Source organism: Vicugna pacos, chromosome 15 (genome assembly GCF_048564905.1).
Source record: "Vicugna pacos chromosome 15, VicPac4, whole genome shotgun sequence".
Taxonomy (NCBI): domain Eukaryota; kingdom Metazoa; phylum Chordata; class Mammalia; order Artiodactyla; family Camelidae; genus Vicugna; species Vicugna pacos.
In genome coordinates this window covers 24,880,734-24,899,725 of record NC_133001.1, presented here as the reverse complement: position 1 = coordinate 24,899,725, position 18,992 = coordinate 24,880,734, and the positions used below count along the sequence as shown (strand labels likewise).

General features: G+C 37.0%; 1 protein-coding gene across 6 annotated transcripts in view; it reads right to left on the bottom strand.

Annotated features, from left to right (window-relative positions):
- NRXN1 (neurexin 1) overlaps window positions 1–18,992 on the bottom strand; it is a 1,026,070-nt gene that overhangs the window by 103,473 nt on the left and 903,605 nt on the right. For all 6 annotated transcript variants that reach the window (XM_031675605.2, XM_031675618.2, XM_031675619.2 and 3 more), the window contains one exon: window positions 18,128–18,447. In XM_031675605.2, the coding sequence (XP_031531465.1) occupies window positions 18,128–18,447 (320 nt within the window). The remainder of the gene's footprint in view (window positions 1–18,127; window positions 18,448–18,992) is intronic.

Here is an 18,992-nt window from a genome sequence, read left to right as displayed (position 1 = left end):
GGATAGTTTAAATAAAATTTGACAGTTACTAAGCCTGCCCAAGAAGGCCTTTCATGTGGTTGTTTTTTATGAAGTCATTACCTAGCTTCCTTTTCTAATATTCTTTTCTAAAGGATCTACTGTTATCAAGCAGATGATATAATTTGTTTATGCATTTCCTTCATTTTTTTCCTACTCACTACAATCTAAGGATCATGAGGGCAGAGTTTATACTTCATTGTGTTAGCTGCTGCTTCTGCAATGCCTAGAATGGTGCCTTTCACTAAATGTTTCACACACGTTTAGTTGGTAAATGCATGAAATAATGCTAATATTTGAATGTGGTTATGTGCATTGTTCATACTCACATAGGTCTGTGCCTTAATTATTTCCATCATATTCCCTTTCCTTTCTGAAAATATATTTTCTGTGTTGGTTTATCTGAATACTGCTATTCTAAAATCCATTTGGATAATTTATATATAGTCTGTGAGTAGATTTTTAGTAGAAATGACTGGCCTGCATTAGAATGTAATTCAGAACTTCAATTTATTATTTTAAGTTGAAAATAAAAGCTTGGTTCTATATGCCTTAAATAGAATTGAAGTCATATGGTTTTCTTCTATTTCATTCTTCCACCCCATCACACAACAATGAGGATATGTGATGCTAAAATGAGAACATTTTATTGACTGCACATCTCAGGAAGGAATAAAAGCCAATGTAGCTTGGTTATTTGCAATAAGAGAGGCTACACATGGGGAAGCTAAACCAAAAGTTTGCATAATTTCCAAAACATATATATATATATATATATATATATATATATATTTAGCTTTGTGAGATTTTCCCCTGGTATCTGCATTTGAGTATCAGTGTTTCTGCTCTTCTAAGAGTTCATACCACTTGAATCAAGATTTCATATTATTTTATTCAGTTCAGGCTGCCATAACAAAGTACCGTAATCTAGATGAGTCATAAACAATGGGCAATTATTTCCTACCGTTCAGGAGGCTAGAAGTCTCAGACCAGAGGAGTTGCGTTCTGGTGAGGGCCTCCTTCTGTGTTTCAAACTGTTGACTTATAGTATTATCCTCACAGAGAGGAGAGCTGAGAGAGGAAGCAAGTTCTCTCTTACATGGGCAGGAACCTCATTCATGAGGGCCCCACCCTCATGACCTCATCTGATCCTAATTACCTTCCAAAGGCTCCACCTCCTAACGCCATCACTCGGAGGGTAAGTTTCAGCATGTGAATTTCGGAGGAACATAAACATTCACTCCCTAGGGCATGTTTCCTAATTCCAACTACCTGGATTTTCCTTCCCACACAGAGTAGAGTTCCACTCTCTTCACCCACATACTCAAAGGGGGAATGTTCTTTTCTGATTCTTAAAATGTTTTTAGATTGAGAAATAAAGCATGCTGTTAATTTCTGCCTCATGTTTCAGCAGATTTTATAGGCATGTCAAGATGAATTAGAAGCAGGATTCTAGAGATAGATTGCAATTCAGATAATATTCCTATCCTCAGAGGGGAAAAACAGTGACTTTAAGGTTTTTGACATCTTTTTAGCCAAATGCTTGAATGAGAAAAACTGAGTAAAAAAAAGGAATATTATGGCAATAACAAAGCATATAATTAGAGAAAAATAATGTCATATATAAAGTTGAGGAAAATGTGAAGGTATGTGGGTTTATGTGTAAAGGAGACATAAAACAGCGACAATGGCAAGCTTATTTAACCAGGAACACAAAAGGTATATCTATACTTTTATATTTATACCTGTATCCATAACTATACCCTGCATCTCCAAACAGATTCATGTACTTTGTACTAGAGTGGTCTCTGAGTAATGCGATCTTTGACCATCAAAGTTCACTGATGAATACCTCTAGGGAGGAAGGGGAGAAAGCTAACTGCAGGACTTAAACAGCACCTGCTGTCAGCTGAACAGATGAGCTGTTCTGATACTGCATATGCCCAAGAAGATATGAGTAACACCACCTAACACACTAGGAGACTGCCTTCAGAGGAGAGAGGGTAGAATTGAAATAGCCAGTATTAGAAATGCTAACCCAAATTTTTCAGATTTGGACAAATCTCTGTACACATTTGTTTATCATCATTTGACTTTCTGCTATTAAAAAATGTATGTGACAACATGATTTTATCACTTGGTGGACTGGAGCACAATTATTAATACAGGTCATACTCCCTAAGTTATGATCAATTACAAACCTGGCCACAATTCTTATAATTCCTCTCCTTGAATCTGGGCTTCATCAGTGCAACAGAAACAATGTTATGCATGCTCCCAGCCTGGGCTCAAGAGGTTTTGCACAGTTCTAGTCTCACTCATGGAATTCTGTGATTTACCTGGCTTTCTGTAGCATAAGACGCACGTGGAACATAGGTAAGCTGTCGCAAGTGAGCCATCTTGGATCAACCAGTCTCTAGCCAACCCGGCCGCTGACCATCAATATGTGAACTAGGCCAGCTGAGATCAGCCAAACTGGGCTGAGACTAGATACCACCCAGGTGAGCCCAGTCCAAACTGCAGGGTCACAGAATCCTGACCTACATAAGTGGTTGCTGTTTTTAGTGACTAAGTTTTGGGGCTCTTTTCAACACAGCACAAACTAACTTATACACAAGGTAAGTGGAGAACTTTAATAAAAGAGTAGAACAAAATTTATTTTAATTCAGCTTAATTAAATAAATAGAATATTTTTCTTTAATTAGAGAGGAACAGTTAACTTTACATGATAAACAAAAAAATTGGTAATGATAACTATACAAGGCTATTAAATGTCATATATGGTTAAGTTTGAATGTAAAATGTTTCTCTCCTTTGCTTTTTATTTGTGTTAGTCTCTGTGTTTCTTTTTAGCAAAGCAAGGAGTGATTTTGCTCTAATTACCATCGAAATTAATTGACAAATGTTTTTTGAAATCAAAGTAAAAAAATCTGGACTGTAGGCATAACAAAAATCCTCTTCTCCTCCCAACACTACTCTACAATTTCTCTAATATTTCTGTTCCTTACTCTCTAGAACAAATTGAAATTGGATACCAAGACAAAACTGTACCTGGCTTTTCATTTTTGGCTTTTCTTCATTGATGAATAGCGCATTATGAAGTCAGAAATATAAGGCCATTTCTTTCCAAAATTTCATTAAAGATAAGATATTAGAGAGAATGAAGGGTATTTGGCTGGCTTATCACATTATCTACTTCCGACCATCAAAAATGAATGACAATAAAATAATGCAAAAGAACTCAGGCCTTATCAACCACAGAGTCATTTAGAATTTTGGTGATTGCTCTTTGAGTCCAAATGATTATTGCTAAACTTCGTCACACTGGGAAGATTAAAAGATTCTTTGCAGTTGTATAAATGCAAAAGTACAAACAAGTAGAAACTGCTTCAGAAAGTTAAGCTAGTAGAGGGAGGGGGAAGAGCAGGAGGCTCAGAATTCAGAAGCGATAAGAACATTCTGTTGTGTTCCTCATATTTCAGAATCTGCTAAAATTTGAAAACTTGACAAACTGTGGGTATAGAGAAGACTTCTCATCTGTGTTTTGAACGTGAAAAAAAGTTACTTGAAAAGCAAAAGGTATTCTTTTCTGCACAGTAACTAAATGCAGTATCAAAACATTTAATTTCTTCTAGGAATGGTAGCAATCCCAATGCCCTGTTCAAGTTGGGGGAGAATACTAATATTTTTGCATCTCTCCCTCCTGAGGCCTCACTAAAATAAAAGCTAGAAGAATAAAAGTGGTCTGTAAAGCCTATCACTGAAGAGAAAAAGAATGCAGTCTGCAAAATAAAGAGATTTCCAAACACTAGTGGAAGACGAGAAGTGGATGAAAAAGGGTTGATGAGTGAGGTAAGCCACACAAGGCATAGCTTGGAATACAGTTCGGAGAGATACAGGGGAAAAAATGGCAGTGGCAGCCAACCTGGAGAAGATCTGGAAGGAGATGAGGAGAAAATGTACATAAAAGTCCTATCAGTTGGCATCCCCCTTACTCTTTGACATTGCAAAGGGCTCTAAGATGGTCCCCAGAGATTCTCAGGTCCTGGCATTCATGCCCTTGTGTGATTTACTCCCCTTGGGTATGGTTGGGCTAGACTAACTGTAGCCAAGATGGAATGTCACTTCCAAGATTAGGTCATAAAAAGTCTGTGGCTCCCATCCTAAGTGAGCCACACCTCCTCCAACCTCTACCCTCCACACCTCTCTCTCTAAGATCACTTGCCCTGGGGGAGCTGGGCTGCCAGCATTCATAAAGCAGCCCTGTGCCCACATATGAGACCACAAGGCTTGCCAACAGCCACAAAAGTAAACTGGGAAGTGAATTTCCACCCTCCAATCAAACCTTCAAATGAGACTGCAGGCTTGGTCAACAGCCTTGACTCCAGCTTCATGAGAGACCTGGAGCCAAAGACAGTCAGCTAAGCTTTACCCAGATTCACCTAACCCACAAAACTTGTTAGAGAAAATAAATGCTTGTCCATTTAAGCTGCTACATTGTAGGATAACTTGCTACATAGGAATAGATAGTTAATATAACTGCCTAAAATATAAAACAGAGAAGCTTTTCTACTTCAAAGCAAAAACAAAGTAACAAATGAAAATCCAGATAGTTCTTTTATTAAAGCCAGAAATTGTCCAAGGAAAGGTAAGGCCTGTAAATGATCTCTTCATTCTGGCATTAGGACATCTGCTCCATGTTTCCAAGGAAAAGTCCACCGGTCTACAGACTCTGATCACTCTCAACCTGAACAGGGTCTCCTGTTACACTCTAGGAAAACCAGTACAGACTGGTGCTCAGGACAGAAAGCACAGAGAGGAAATTACTGGGGTCGGGAAAGGAAAAATTTGATAGAATCAAAAGAGTGGTGGGGAATTTAAAGTGATAATACAATGAAGGCACGGAAAGCAATGTAAGAAAAAAAGATGCCGAGGAACTCCTGGAAGGAAAAAGTATGGAAGACAAGTAGAGTCCAAACAGGAAGCCAAAGAAATGCCCTGACTGTAAGCAACTGATAGGATGGAAGGGAATGCATTCGACCTTGATCCTGAGAAAATTCTCCTTTGAACAGTCCAGGTCATATAATACTGGACCCATAAGAAAATAACTGAACCTGGCATTGGACGATGTTTACACAGTAATGGTCATTTTAATGTGCTTGATTATTTCTCCACTTCATATTCCTCACAGATAAAATATGGAAGATTTGGTTGTGGTTGTCAAACAGTATGTTCTAGTTAACATCTCTGGAAATATAAAGAGATGGTGAGATCTAGGGATGCTCAAAACACAGGCAGGTACCATATCTTTATCTAACTAATATGGATACTCAAGAGATACTGTTGAAAATTAATGAAATAAGAAATAGCAATGTTTAAAGTGACAAAAAAACTACTCTCTATAAAAAATTCAGAGGAGAAGAAGACGAGGAAAATGAGGGGATTAAAGCTAGGAACTAATCTTCTGTTTTCATTCTGGAGACTGCACAAATATATAAAAGGGATAAATAAATGCAAGTGTAAGCATATTATTTAGAGAGATGGAACTCACTATCAAAAGAATTGTGAAAAGATACCATCCCTGGGGAATAAGACTGGGGTGGAGGGGGGTTGGATGGGGGGCTGCTGCTCTTTACATACATCACCTTCTAAATCATATTGACTTATTTTTCATGTGCATGTCTTATCTTAATGAAAATAAGTTAACAATTATTCCCACTTGTTTTGCATACATACAACAAAATATCAAAGTAAATTTTGCTAGCATCCTGCTATTAGCCTCAGAACTGGTGAAAAAGAGCAGGTTATAATTAATGTTATTACTTGCAATTTGAGGTACCACCCATTTAAATATATTGTATTTTCAAATAACCCACACAGCAAGAATAAATTCCTTTCACATTCCCTAGGCTTTGTCTAGATTTGTCCGTCATCAGGAATTCACTCCACTCCCCAAACTTCATTTAAGTCTTCGTGTCCAATTAGTGTTATGCCAGCATGTCCCTCTAATCTATTCTTTTAATTCTCTAGTTCTTTGTACTCGGTTCTCATTTTAAATTGCCAATGAAAATAATCACAGCTTTTGCATGCTTAAACTCAGAAATGACTATCTTTTTAAAACATTAAACATTTTCCCCAGTTCTATCTGTTTTCCCACAATAGTCAACACCTAAATATCGAGCCTTTGGCAAGCTTTTCTTGAAGTCTTGTCAAGAGTCTTTGGTGCAAGATAGGTCTGTACTGAGCCTCATATTATGACGCTTCCTCAATGTTCTTCTAGATAGTTTCACCTGTTTATTCAGCTTAATGAAATTTGCTATAGAGATATTAAAAAAAAATCATACAAACTATCTGAAAATGTGAGTTCCTGACTCTTCAAAATGGTCCCAACTCCTAAGGGCAATTCTGAAGCGAATGTTAGCAATTTAACTGTTGGAGAGGTCAGCTTCTAGTGCAGACAATAGGGGGTGCTTTGCTGTAGACAATTTAAAAACAATAATAAGTCTTGCTCAAAGTCAGCCTGCTGTTTTAATTTTGCAGTACATCAGCAATTCTAGACCATACCAGTGACAAATGATTCCTCCGAAGAGGGGAGCATTAGCACTGCCCCTCCCCCAGCGAGGTAAACCAGCATGACCCAAAAGTGATGGGACTCAGCTAAACCTCCGGAGAAGTATGTAACACCCACTGTCATCTGTAACCTGTCGGTCACAGTGATGCTGCTTCATGCCCTTGTCCTTTCCGCCTTAGGGACAGCTACTGGAGCTTCCTTCCTGAACTTACAGTAATGTCAGTAACACAAACTGAAATGAGAGCTTACTTCCTGCACATCACATTCACATCTTTCTCTTAAATGAGAACACATGTAATTAAAAACAACAGCAACAACCTCTGTCTTAAAACTGTGTCTCTACTCTGCATATGAAGGGAATTCATTGTTTTATTCTCTTCTTACATGTACCATCATTATTCTCTGCAAATATTCTCAGTCCAGGAAAATTCAAGATGAGGCAACACGCAGAATTTAAGTCAGCATTGGGAGATGTACTTTGTGTGTTCATAATTTATAAGCAAAAACTGTTTACTAAGTGTCCGCACCACCTCAGGTGCTAAGCAAGCACAGGTTAACGTGGTCCATAGGTCTTGACTTTCATGAGCTTGTCCACAAGAAAACTGAAGTAAAGGCGATGGGTCCTGATAGATAAATAACTATCTATATATCTGCTGATCTAAATGTCTATTTATCTGTTTCTCCAAAGTGCTCTGAAAACAAGAAATGCATTCTTCTTAGGGTTGTTTGGGAAAGCTTCAAGTGAAACGCAAGGTCTAAAATCACCCCATACCATTAACATGAGCAAAGCTTTAAAACTTTACAAATGTGGAGACAGTTACTATTGATAAGATCACAGGTGCAGCTGCAGCACAGGAAAGAAGGAAACAGAAACATCACTGGCAGAAGGGGCAGCATTGCAAAGACTGAAAATGGGAAGTTGCATTTTGTCCACTATTGCTCGCAGACCAATGATAAATGTCAGAGCAGGTGCTTTACACATGCTTTTTTTTCTTTTATGAATCAAATTTCCAAATAATGTGGAATGCAAACTCCCAATGACAAGATTATAGAAGACAATGAGGCAAGTAAATAAAACACAAATAACTTCAGTCTCAAAGGTAATTAAACCTCTACATAAAACTACAATGAAAACTCTTACTTTGGAACATGGAAAGCCAACAGTTCATAACAGAATCAGTGAGCCGTTTGGCTGCCCTGTGATGTCTCTTTTCCACCCTGTTATTACAGGCTGCCACGTTGACTCTGTCTGGAATTATTACTAACGGCCAGTTAATGCCGTGCATGGAGAAGTTAGATACAGGAAATTCACCACAAAATGTGAAACAATCTTGACGAATCCTTTTCACTTCTGCATTATGAGCACTAGAATCAGAGAACCTCCCTTTAGTGAAATATGAGTATTTTCTATGGAAAGAAATTGATATTCCCTTTGGATCCATGGACACAAGCCCTTATACTGTAACTTCGATGTGCACACAATCTTTTGATACATATTCGGGGATAGTTACTGTAGAGGTAAGCTGAGAGGTGTAGAAAATATGAAAACAAGTTTCTCTCAGGTGTTCCAGGGCCGAAGTTTTCCTGCTGAATTTTTAATGCTGGGTTACATTTAGTGAAGACCTCGTAAGAGCTGGCTTAACATGGTGCAGCAGACAGAGGCTCATGTGGCTAGCCTGTGACAGATCTTGGGGAATCTATAGTCAAATCTATTTGTTACCCAGCCCTTGGGTAGTGTTGAGCAAATTCAGGCCCATTTTCCTTATTTGAGATTTGGGTCATCATGCCTCATGTAGTCTCTTATGCCTACAACAGGGTCTAACACATGAAAGGAAGAAGAAGAAGAAGAAAAATGAACAAGGAGAAGGAAAAAGAGTGGTGGCAGAATGGGAACAAGGACACCAAGGAAGGAAAAAATGACCACCTAGTGGGTGCCAGATGCTATGCTAAGAGGTTTGTCTGTGCAAATTTAGCTGATACTCCCAAATAATCTGTCATCATGATAAACATGATTTTTTTCTTAAATGGAGGCACTGAACCCAGGACCTCGTATATGCTAAGCATGCACTCTAACACCACACTATTTCCCTCCCCACCACGATGAACATTATTTTAAAGTTCCTATTATTATTGGCTCATATTTTACTCTATACACTAGTTCAACATTGAGTTTACACATGTACCAAACAGTATTCAGGCTTCACCAATAGCACAGTATTTATTCCAGGTAAAGATGTAGATGATTCAGCTCCCCCACATGCTTCTCAGGGGGTCTCCAGATCCCTCTTGACTAGGGAAATCCTCAAAGAGGACAAAGGGGGCTGGTGCCACCACCGACCCCAGCAAACCTAGAGGCTAGATGATAACATTTATTTTAGAAGAAGCTTTCCACACAATGTGGCTAATTCCAGAAACAGGGTACTGTCTAGCACACTGCCAACACTCAGGACATAAGAAATAATAAAAGTGTGTTGCTTCAATATGCTTATTAAAAAAAAAAGACTAAAAATATCTTTCTTCCTCTCAATTTGCTTCAGAGTTTCAGTTGCATCAATGATGCTGTTTATAATAGACTGGACATCTGTGATGTATACAAAAAGCTTTGCTGTTGTTGACTTAGGGCACTTTATAACATATATGGATTCATTAATAATCTACACATCTTGAGAAATGGTTGGTTCTTATTATGCAACTCTGTATCTCTAAGTACGTCACCTCCACATCCTCAAGAATACAGCACAAAGTGCATTTTATATGTTACATACTCAAATCATATTTGCTAATTCATAATTTTAAATAAATGTATTGCGGATTTGCAGGATATACCACAGTCGAAAATAAATAATAGATAAATAAAAATATACACTGCTATGTTATTTTGTTTTGATTATCATTTCCTATACTAACTGCAGAAACTATTGGTTAATGCTGGTGTTGTTTGCCTGCTTGAGATCTTACATAAAGAGCACAGTGATGATGAGAAGACAGTGAAAGCTGTCTGGTAAGTGCTGTTTAAAGGCAGATGAATTAGCTAAACCTTCCCTCGTGGTTCCAACCTAATGATGTCAACATATGATTCTTGTTGGGAAATTTTGCAGTGGTGCCAACAGCTAAGAAAATCTAATATGGGCACTCAATAAAAATTTAAGAAATTATCATAGAGATTTAAATTTAATCTTGACTTACTATTTTAGTAAACAAAGCTTACTGTTTTACATCTATCAAGAAAGGAAAACAAATACACTGTTAACACACATGCATAAACAATCATATACACACACAGTTACCTTTTTTTCCAGGTGACTTGCCCTCCCCTCCCCCTCCTCAGAGAAAATAATTACTACATGTTAAACAGGAATAAGTCAATAATACTAACATATCCAAGTATTTGAAAATATTATGGTACAAATAATTCTTTGTACTGATCAAAACAAAGACAAGAAAACAAGGTTATAGTCTTGCTACATAGGCATTAACTAAATAAATAAAAAGATATTTCTTTGTCCTACAACTGAGAATAGGAATATCAGAGAGGGTGTCAACCTCACCAGTTCTTTCTGAGAAAATACCTGCTGAAGTGACTGCCACATATTAATCAGACAAAGAGTCGAGTCATCCTATTTCTCCCATGCTAATAAATGTGATATCAAAAGAAATTATATCAAGAATTATAAACCCAATTTAGTGTAACTCACAGCTGGAAGTACTTGATGTTTTTCATACCCAAGTTGAAAAAGGAGTATATCATGAATTTTTAAGCTCCTTAATCAAGACGTGTTATCGAGGACAGATATAGAAGTCATATTTGCAATATTTAGTACCATATGGTGAATAAGCTTCTGTCTGAGAACAGCCAGGAAACAGGTATAGGACATTTTTGGACTGCTCACTCAACGGTAATTTGAGATTGTGGTGATGGTGGTGGTGGGAGGCTGAGTAAAACAGTGCAGGATCTGGGAATCGGCAGACAGGTCTTCATTACGCCGTGGATTTAGTGTCTGTGGCCCTCTCCCACTAAATGCCAACGACAGCCCTCTCCTGGAATCATTTCCAGCCCCCTACACCTTCCCACGCACTTGTTCTTGGGGACCGGTGCTGCCTCCCTGTGGAGAACACATTCAGTAGCAAATTCAGCTCAGTAGATGCCACACAATTGACTGATTTAGAAACATCAGTTCAGAGCTATTTTTTCAAGGACAGAGAAAATATCTTTAAAGGTAGGAAAGATGCTTTAATTTATACATCACAACTGAGGAGTGCTTTTCAAACATAACTATCATCTGTATAATGGTTACATCCTGTGTCATGCACTTTTTAATTTCTATATGTTTTAGGCTGAACCACATGAAATGTTCTCTCTCTTTTTGGTAATAAAAATGATCAAATAGCAGTGATTTTATAGAGTCCACACACTGTACTGACTCATTTAATTCTCAAAGTAAGCTTATGAAACCATAATCCCTATTTCATAGGTGGGGGACGGAGGTATGAGAGGGTAAGTAATCTGCCTCGACACAAAGCCGGTATGCGGGGAAGGCAAGGCTGAGGCTGAAGTAGGCATTCAGGCTCCTGGAGTCTGTGCCTGGACACACCTGACATCTGGGTGGAGATCACACTGAGCTAGTTAAGAATATGAGAAGGCAGGAAGTGATGAGAGTCTGAACAGACGCCATAGTTAAGGGTAGCGATCATCTTCAAGTACTCTGAAAAGAAGCTGGCTGCGTAGCCTTGGGGAAGTTATTTAGTTTCTCTGAGTCTCAGTCTTCCCATGTGTAGGATAAGACTAATACCAAGCTGTACTTTAGATCTTCATTCCTTCCTCGCACCGTATATACCCTCAAATTTGATGACTTTTCTGACTTAGTTAACAAAACAGTCATTTGGTGTCTTGTGTCCTTAGGCCCACACAGGGCAGGGCATGCGCAATTCACTCACCCTGTTCTGAGCTCTCCATTCTGTTCCTGCGCAGACTTCAGGCCAGAGCCTACTCCCCTTCACCTGGCCAGGCGCCTGGGGTGAGGTGCCACCTCACTGTGACTTTAAGTGGGGATCGGGGGAGGCAGCATTGGTAACGACTGGGGTTTCCTTCACAGGTAGCATGATCCAGATTCTATATTGATGAGTCTGGAACCTGGGGCACCCAAGTGTTTCTCATCTGGGACTTCTCTGCCAGCACTTCTCTTGCCAGAACTACCAAGACCTGAGAGATGGGGTTTCCTCTGGGAAGAGCCAACTCAGCAGCGGAGCCTGAGGCCTGATTCAGCCATTCTTCTAGCCAGCCCTGATGCTCAGTGCATCGCAGCCCATGCTCTCCCTGCCCCTCCATCTGGACCCACACATTTTGCTTTCATACACCTGAAGCCACATAACACATCCTGTGGGATCCAACTGTGCCCTCTTTGCCTTCCTGGGAAACTTCACACTCCACCCACCTGGCCCCTGCCCAAAAGCGGCTCAACTGAAAAAAAAAAAGAAAAAGAAAAGAAAAGAAAAGAAAAGAAGAAAAGATAAATCTTGGTGTCACCACTGGCACCATCAACACAGGGTACCATCCCACTAAATCTGGGAATATGTCTCAATTTTAATATGCCAATGCTCTTTTATAATTGATGCCATATCACTAATCATCTTTGTACATCTATTCAACAAAGATTCCCATTTTATGCCCCTTCCAAAAAGCAGCTCCTCTTCTCTGCTTTTTTTCCTAAGCACTTGACATGCCATGTATGCTGTTTTAATGTTTATTGTCTATCTTCCCTAACTAGAATGTGAGCTTTGTACAGGGAAATGTAAGTTTATCAGTGCTTTATAGAACCTTGCCTAGAACCTTGCCTGGTATATAGTTAAGTCCTCAGTCGTATAGTTAAGCAGATGGATGGATGGATGGATGTGTGAATGGATGGATATATCTGTCTAGAACTAGCCTTGTCCAAAGACATTTCAAAACCAAGGTTGCATATACCAACAGAGCACCATTTCATCCAGTGGAAACTTCCAGACCCCAAAAGAAAATGCACTGAGCACAATAATTTTCTTAAAATAAATTCTTAAAAAATACATATCGTAGCACTTTTGCTTACCACCAGTTAAGGGTAAAAATACCTTCTAAATACATTTAAAATTACAATGAATCATACTTTTCTTACCTGGCACCATTAGTTTCAGAATACCTTTATATATATATTTTAAAATCTACACCCAAGTATTTTTCTTTTCAATATGCACTAAAATTTGCAGTAAAAATGTACATTAAGTAAATTCAGCAGAATGATTGGACTAGGGAAAATAAAATTAATTATTCATGTCACAAGTATTTTAAAATGCAGAGTGGTTATCAGGAACACACATAATTATGAGTAATGCAATTCGTTTTTAATAATGAAGCCATAGCTAAGGTTAATTAATTTTTTAAGAAAAAAATAAAATTTTGTTCTTTGAAGTAACAAAACGTATTTTGTTAGTTTTACATATTTTTCATGGAAATATGTGCACACTCTGCTTACATTTTTCAAACAAATAGTATTAATTTTTTATGAGTATCTCCACAGCGGCCAGGAAGCAACAGCAGTGCCCAACATATTCAAATGCTCTTTTCTTGCTTGAATACTAATCAGGATTCTTTTTGGGACATTCTATGGGAATCAAATGCCACTGGCTTCAGTAGGACATGGCATCTATGAGATGCACGTCCTGACAACCTACCAATATTTTAAAATGTTCAGTGGTTCCTTTTCTTGAGTAGGTTTGCTAACTCCACTCTGGAAAAAGCCTAACTAGAACCACTGAATTGCTCCAATACATTTCACTTAATATTTACTGATCCTGCCCCACAATTTAATTTCTTACTCAGAGTTGCAAACTCTAGTCACTCCAGTCAAAAACTGGAATCTCTCAAAGCCTTATTCTCACTCCTTTCTCAAGATTTTTGAAATGAGATGAAAAGAAGATGAAAAAGGCTACGGATACTTGAAACTAGGTAAGGATGCCAGTCAGTTTCTGTTCTGTGTGTAAAGAAAAGGATAGGGCTTCACTATTTATTATTCTTATGAAGCACAATTTTCTGGCAAAGGTAGATTTTATATATGCTGTAAGAAGTAGAGCGCAATGTATTTTAGACCAAAATGAGATGCTTTTGAGAGTGAAAAAAAGGATACTAATAATTACATTGGTACACCAGGTACACAGGAAGACTATACAGGCCAACTGAGATGCACGGCCACCCTGCGTGAAAGGCAAGGGTGAGAACTATGCTTTGTTAAATAGGCATCAGAAGACCCAATCGTCACTACAGACCATGAATTTTTGAGCTGAATACAGGGCAAGAGATTCCTAGTTAAACTCACTTATTTTAGAGAGACAGCAAGTCCAAAGTGCAGCGAGGCTGACCAACCTGCCCAAGCTACACAAAAAGGTAGGTGGCTGGCTTGAAATTGGAAACCAGGTCTCCTAATGTACTGTGATCTGTCTCTTACACCATACTTTCTCCAAGCAAAAGACATCACTATGGATCTGTATTCTCTACAGGACGTATGTAACTTATAAAATATTCTTGAAGAAAAGAACCACAAAATCACAAAATGTGATACACCGCACAGACTAGAAAAAATGTCACAATCTTGATCTTAAAAGAAACAATTCACTTTCTTTACAAATTGGCAACCAAAGGGAGTGAACAATGCCCTTTGCATGTTGACTTACTTTTACTCACTTATATAAATCCACATCTATGTTGCAAGACGCTGCGAGATTATTTAGAAGAGGAGGGAATACTTTGCCATCAAAAATCCCAAGATGCTCTCAGCATCCTAAGGAATTTTATGCTGTGAATTATTCACAAGTATTCACTTTCTGAGATTAGCCTTTTTTAGAATGAGCATGTCTTATGGAAACCCATAAGATGGGGTTTCTTATGGAACCCTTGAGATATGAAATATAAGTAAAACAAATTTTTATCAACTTTATGCCATCCACATAAAAGTATCATTACTATTGTTATATTCACATTAAGAAAAGCCACTTGTGGGGAGGGTATAGCTCAGGGGTAGATTGTGTGCTTAGCATGCATGAGGTCCTGGGTTCAATCCCCAGTACCTCTGTTAAAATCAATCAATCAATCAATCTATCTATCTACTTATCTAATAACCTCTATGCCAAAAAACAATAAAAAATTAAATTAAATTTTAAAAAAGCCAGTTAATCAGAAGGGTTGGTAAATCTCATATGTCATATCTCATGACATAACTCATGTCTTTCTAATGTTAATATCAGTCTTTAAATTGATCATTATTCAGGGGAGAAAAACTTCTTTTCTTTTTTTCTTTTTAAAGCATATTTACTTTTAAAGAGGAATGTAAACAGAATCTTATGGGATGAGATTTTGTGCATACTCTTTTATATTCTTTGACTATGGGAAAACTGAAAATGTATTTCCCCCCTACTACTTGCCCTGCAGGATGGCTGAACAAATCTCATCTCCTCTATCTGAAATGAATCCAATTTAATCCTGCTTGACCAAAAATCTGTTTCCATAGTTCTAAAACATGCAATCACCCTAAGGTACATTGCTATTGTAGCTTAAGTGGCTCTGTGTGATCGCTGAGGAAAATACACTTTGACTGAGAAAACAGTCTAGTATGGCTTTTGAAAAATAAAATGACCCTTCCTGCTATGCAATTTAGTAAGGCAGTTGATAGAAGCAGGCAGATATGGGGCCACTATGAATAGGGTTTAATGGAAGATGCCTCATCCAACCTGCAAAAATGGGTCAAAGGTTAGTCTTGGGATTAGCATTACAAATCACTTTCATATTTAAACTTCCAAGACTTTGACAACTCTAATAAACATTTAAATTCTACATAAATCAGTAATCTCCTTATAGTTGAAGGGCAAGTTAAAAATCAATTGTGAGGTGAAGAAAATTTACCACAAATTATTCTGTTACTCAAAAATGAATAATTTACTTTCTTTCCTAGTAGTTCCCCCCATACATGCACTTTTTATTACCTGTAATCATATAGCCTTATAAAAAAGAATTTTAAAAACTCTTAGTCCAACTTTAAAACACTGTTGCCACAATTGAATATTTGTAGCATATTTATTAACCCAAATTATTTAATTGCTGTTATTGGCCTGTTAAAAATCTAAAGATTTAAAAGGCCTATTTTTTAATTAACCTAGTAATCTTTTATTTAAGTCAATACCTCCTCAAATGAACCTAGTAATCACCAACTGATTAGATCACTTACTTCTATAAACCACTGCTGTCTTTAAACATGTTATAGCTTATAATAAAAGAGAGTCTTTTCATGGGCAATTAATGGGCAGTTTAACTGTTTTCCTTTAGTTAATATTATAAAACGCATAAATTTTAATTTCTTCATTTTTAGATGTTTAACTTGCAAATGAAACAGCTATTTTACATGTTTCCTTAAAAAACATAATTTCTTAATACAAAGCAATTACTAATTAATAAAATGCATAAAAATAAGGCTGATAATTCTTTCCTTATTTAGGGATACACATGGTTTACCTAGGAACTTAAGCAACTATAATTTCATTAATGACGAAACAAGACTACTAAGAAAAATATCTGATTATTTTAAATTGTATTCACAGAACATTTCCAACTCTGAATGTCCCAGTGTCCTCTTTTGAATTATTTTACATAAAGAAAACAATCTATCAGTTGCTTGTGTTTCATTTTTCCTGTATCAGATTTGCCTTAATAACATGCTTATTTTAAATAAACCATAAACCAATAACCAGAGCAACAAATCATTAGTGACATATTAAAATGAATATCAAACAGAGCTGTTGGGCATGCATAAATCTGTCCAAAGTCACAAGTCTTTATCTAAGGGGCTAAGTGCAATTATCAACAATCATCTAAACCCAAACATGATAGAGAAAAATCAACGAAACGATTATACTCTAAGCACACATTCTTACTCAAATGTATATTTCATAAGGGCAGGGTTTTCTGTTTGTTGTTCCTAATTGTATCTCCAGTGCTTGAAAAAGTGCATGGCACATGTTAGAGTGATCAATAAATATTTACTGATGGATACCCTGTGAGATAGCCAGCTTGTTTTACTTTGTGGTCAAATGCAAATTAAAAAAAAAAAAGGAAGGGGAGAGAGAAGAAAGAAACAAAATGATGCATATAGGTGTATAATATGCAATATTATATTTATGAATATACAAAATTTATAATTGTTTGGTCATCTCTCTTTCTCTAGGACATTCTTCTCTTCCTCTATTCTGTTCTTCCCACCCCTTCCTATTGGAAGTAAAAATCAGAATCTGTTTTCTTCTTTCTCTGGTAAACAAATGTTAATTAGTAGACAGGGAGCTGATCTGAACAGAATTCACATTCTTGTCCTCTTTCTAAATGTGACACTTGATCTGTTTCAAACATTTGAAATAAAAGTGATTTAAAAATAATTATTGTCATTCTTGCTTCTTTAGAATGTGGTTTTCTAGAAAAGTAAGAATCATATATTTGGAAAAACTTTATAAGGCATCTAGTAGAAACACTAATTATTAAAAACAAAACTAAAGGAAACAACCAGTTTGGGTCCAAGAAGAACACACAACTCTGAAAGCCTTAACAACAGAGTATATTCAAAGGCTATAAATGTCAACAGAGATCTAAGAGTATTTAACAGCATTTCAATAGCATTCTAAAAGCCTTTTTAAAAAGTAAGCTCTGAGATAAGTTTTTTTTTTCTTCTTCTTCATTGATATAACACCAACACCTAGACCAGTGCCTGATACATAGTAGACAACCAATAAGTATATCTTGATTGAATAAATATAGTTCCTAGTTGTATAAATGTGACATTGAAAATGTCAGTCTTTCAAAAATGTTAGATGTAAGATTGAAAAATAAGCACACTGAAGTGAATTCTGGATGAGAGCAGTTAGCCAAACATCATATAAAATATGTGGTCCAAGACATTTTTAAAGTATCATATTTTGAGTCTTTGTCCTCAGATAAACTAACACTGCTTTTTTCCATACACAGTAAAAGAGCAGACTTACTATTCACCATGAGAGATACTTGGCTACCAATTCAAAATTTTAAGACTTCAAAATACAACAGAAGTACTGTAGGCAATTCCTTTTTTAAGATTTTTAACCTTACTTTTATTTTATTTTAATGAAGTGCTGAGCTTGAACAAACAAGACCTTTCAAATACTTCATTAATCTACTTGTTCATTTAACCTAAAAACTGAAAACCCTGTGTAATTAGCACACAATCCTCTGAGCTTGGGTTGGACCAAGGTTATTGAATCAAAACTATCAGCGAGCCACTCACAAACCAACACAAAGCAGTTTATAAAAGTCCACAAACCTCAAACCAACAGCATATCCACATTTCATCTTCCAACTGAGTCCATTATATTAAGCAAGTCTCAATAGAGCCATCATGCCTGAGATCAGAAACAATACCATTCTAGAAAAGATACATATGCAGAAAAATCCACTTTTGTAATCACAGGTCCACGATGAAGAAAAGAAACCCGTGTACTTACCTGACTGACGGGTTCTTTTGTAGGGGGCTTTCCTCTTCTGGCTGTGCTAGTAGCCAGGGTCGTGGTGGTCTCCATAATTGACGTGGACATCTCTGACTGCATGGCAGTGGCTGTCGACTCAGTTGTCATAGAGGAAGGCACTTCACCAACCAGTCTCACATTTCCCACTATGGCGATGTTGGCATCATTTTCGGCTGCCATATTCAGAACTTTCAAGCCATTGTAGTAAAGCCCAGAGAGCTGCCCCTGGAAGGGCTGGCCCTGCTCTTTCCCGCCAATTATTATGGTTGCTTGGCTATTGAAGATTGTGAGCTGACGCCCTGTAAAAATAATATTACATACATGCAAAAATGTTGATTGTGAACTCTACATTCTACAAAGGATGATAAAACAGATCTTTCATGGGGTGGATAATGAGAGCAATAAACTATAAGAGAGGCATTTGACTCATAATTCATTGCTTATAAATGAGGTGTCCATGAAATGCATAATCATTGGCAAATACTTGTAAATTCTCAACTTATTGTAAATGTAGTGCTTTTGCTAAAAGACCAATCAAAGATATGTATTATAAATAAATTTTTAGTGGATCCCTTTCCCCTTTTACCTCAAGAGCTTATGCTATTAGTCTCTCAAGTCTAAACTTTTAAATTAAAAAAAAAATGTGAGAAGTCTAACATTTCAAGTATTTGTCATTCTACAATTACCACTGACAGAAACTAAGCTATAGCAGCTGAAATCTGATTTTAAATTTATAGTAAAAATTTCATAGTGCACATAATGGCCACATGTATCTATATGCTCTTCTTTAGAAATGTTTATTTTTTGAAGGCAATAGTCCACTGTTATTTGAATTATTCTATTT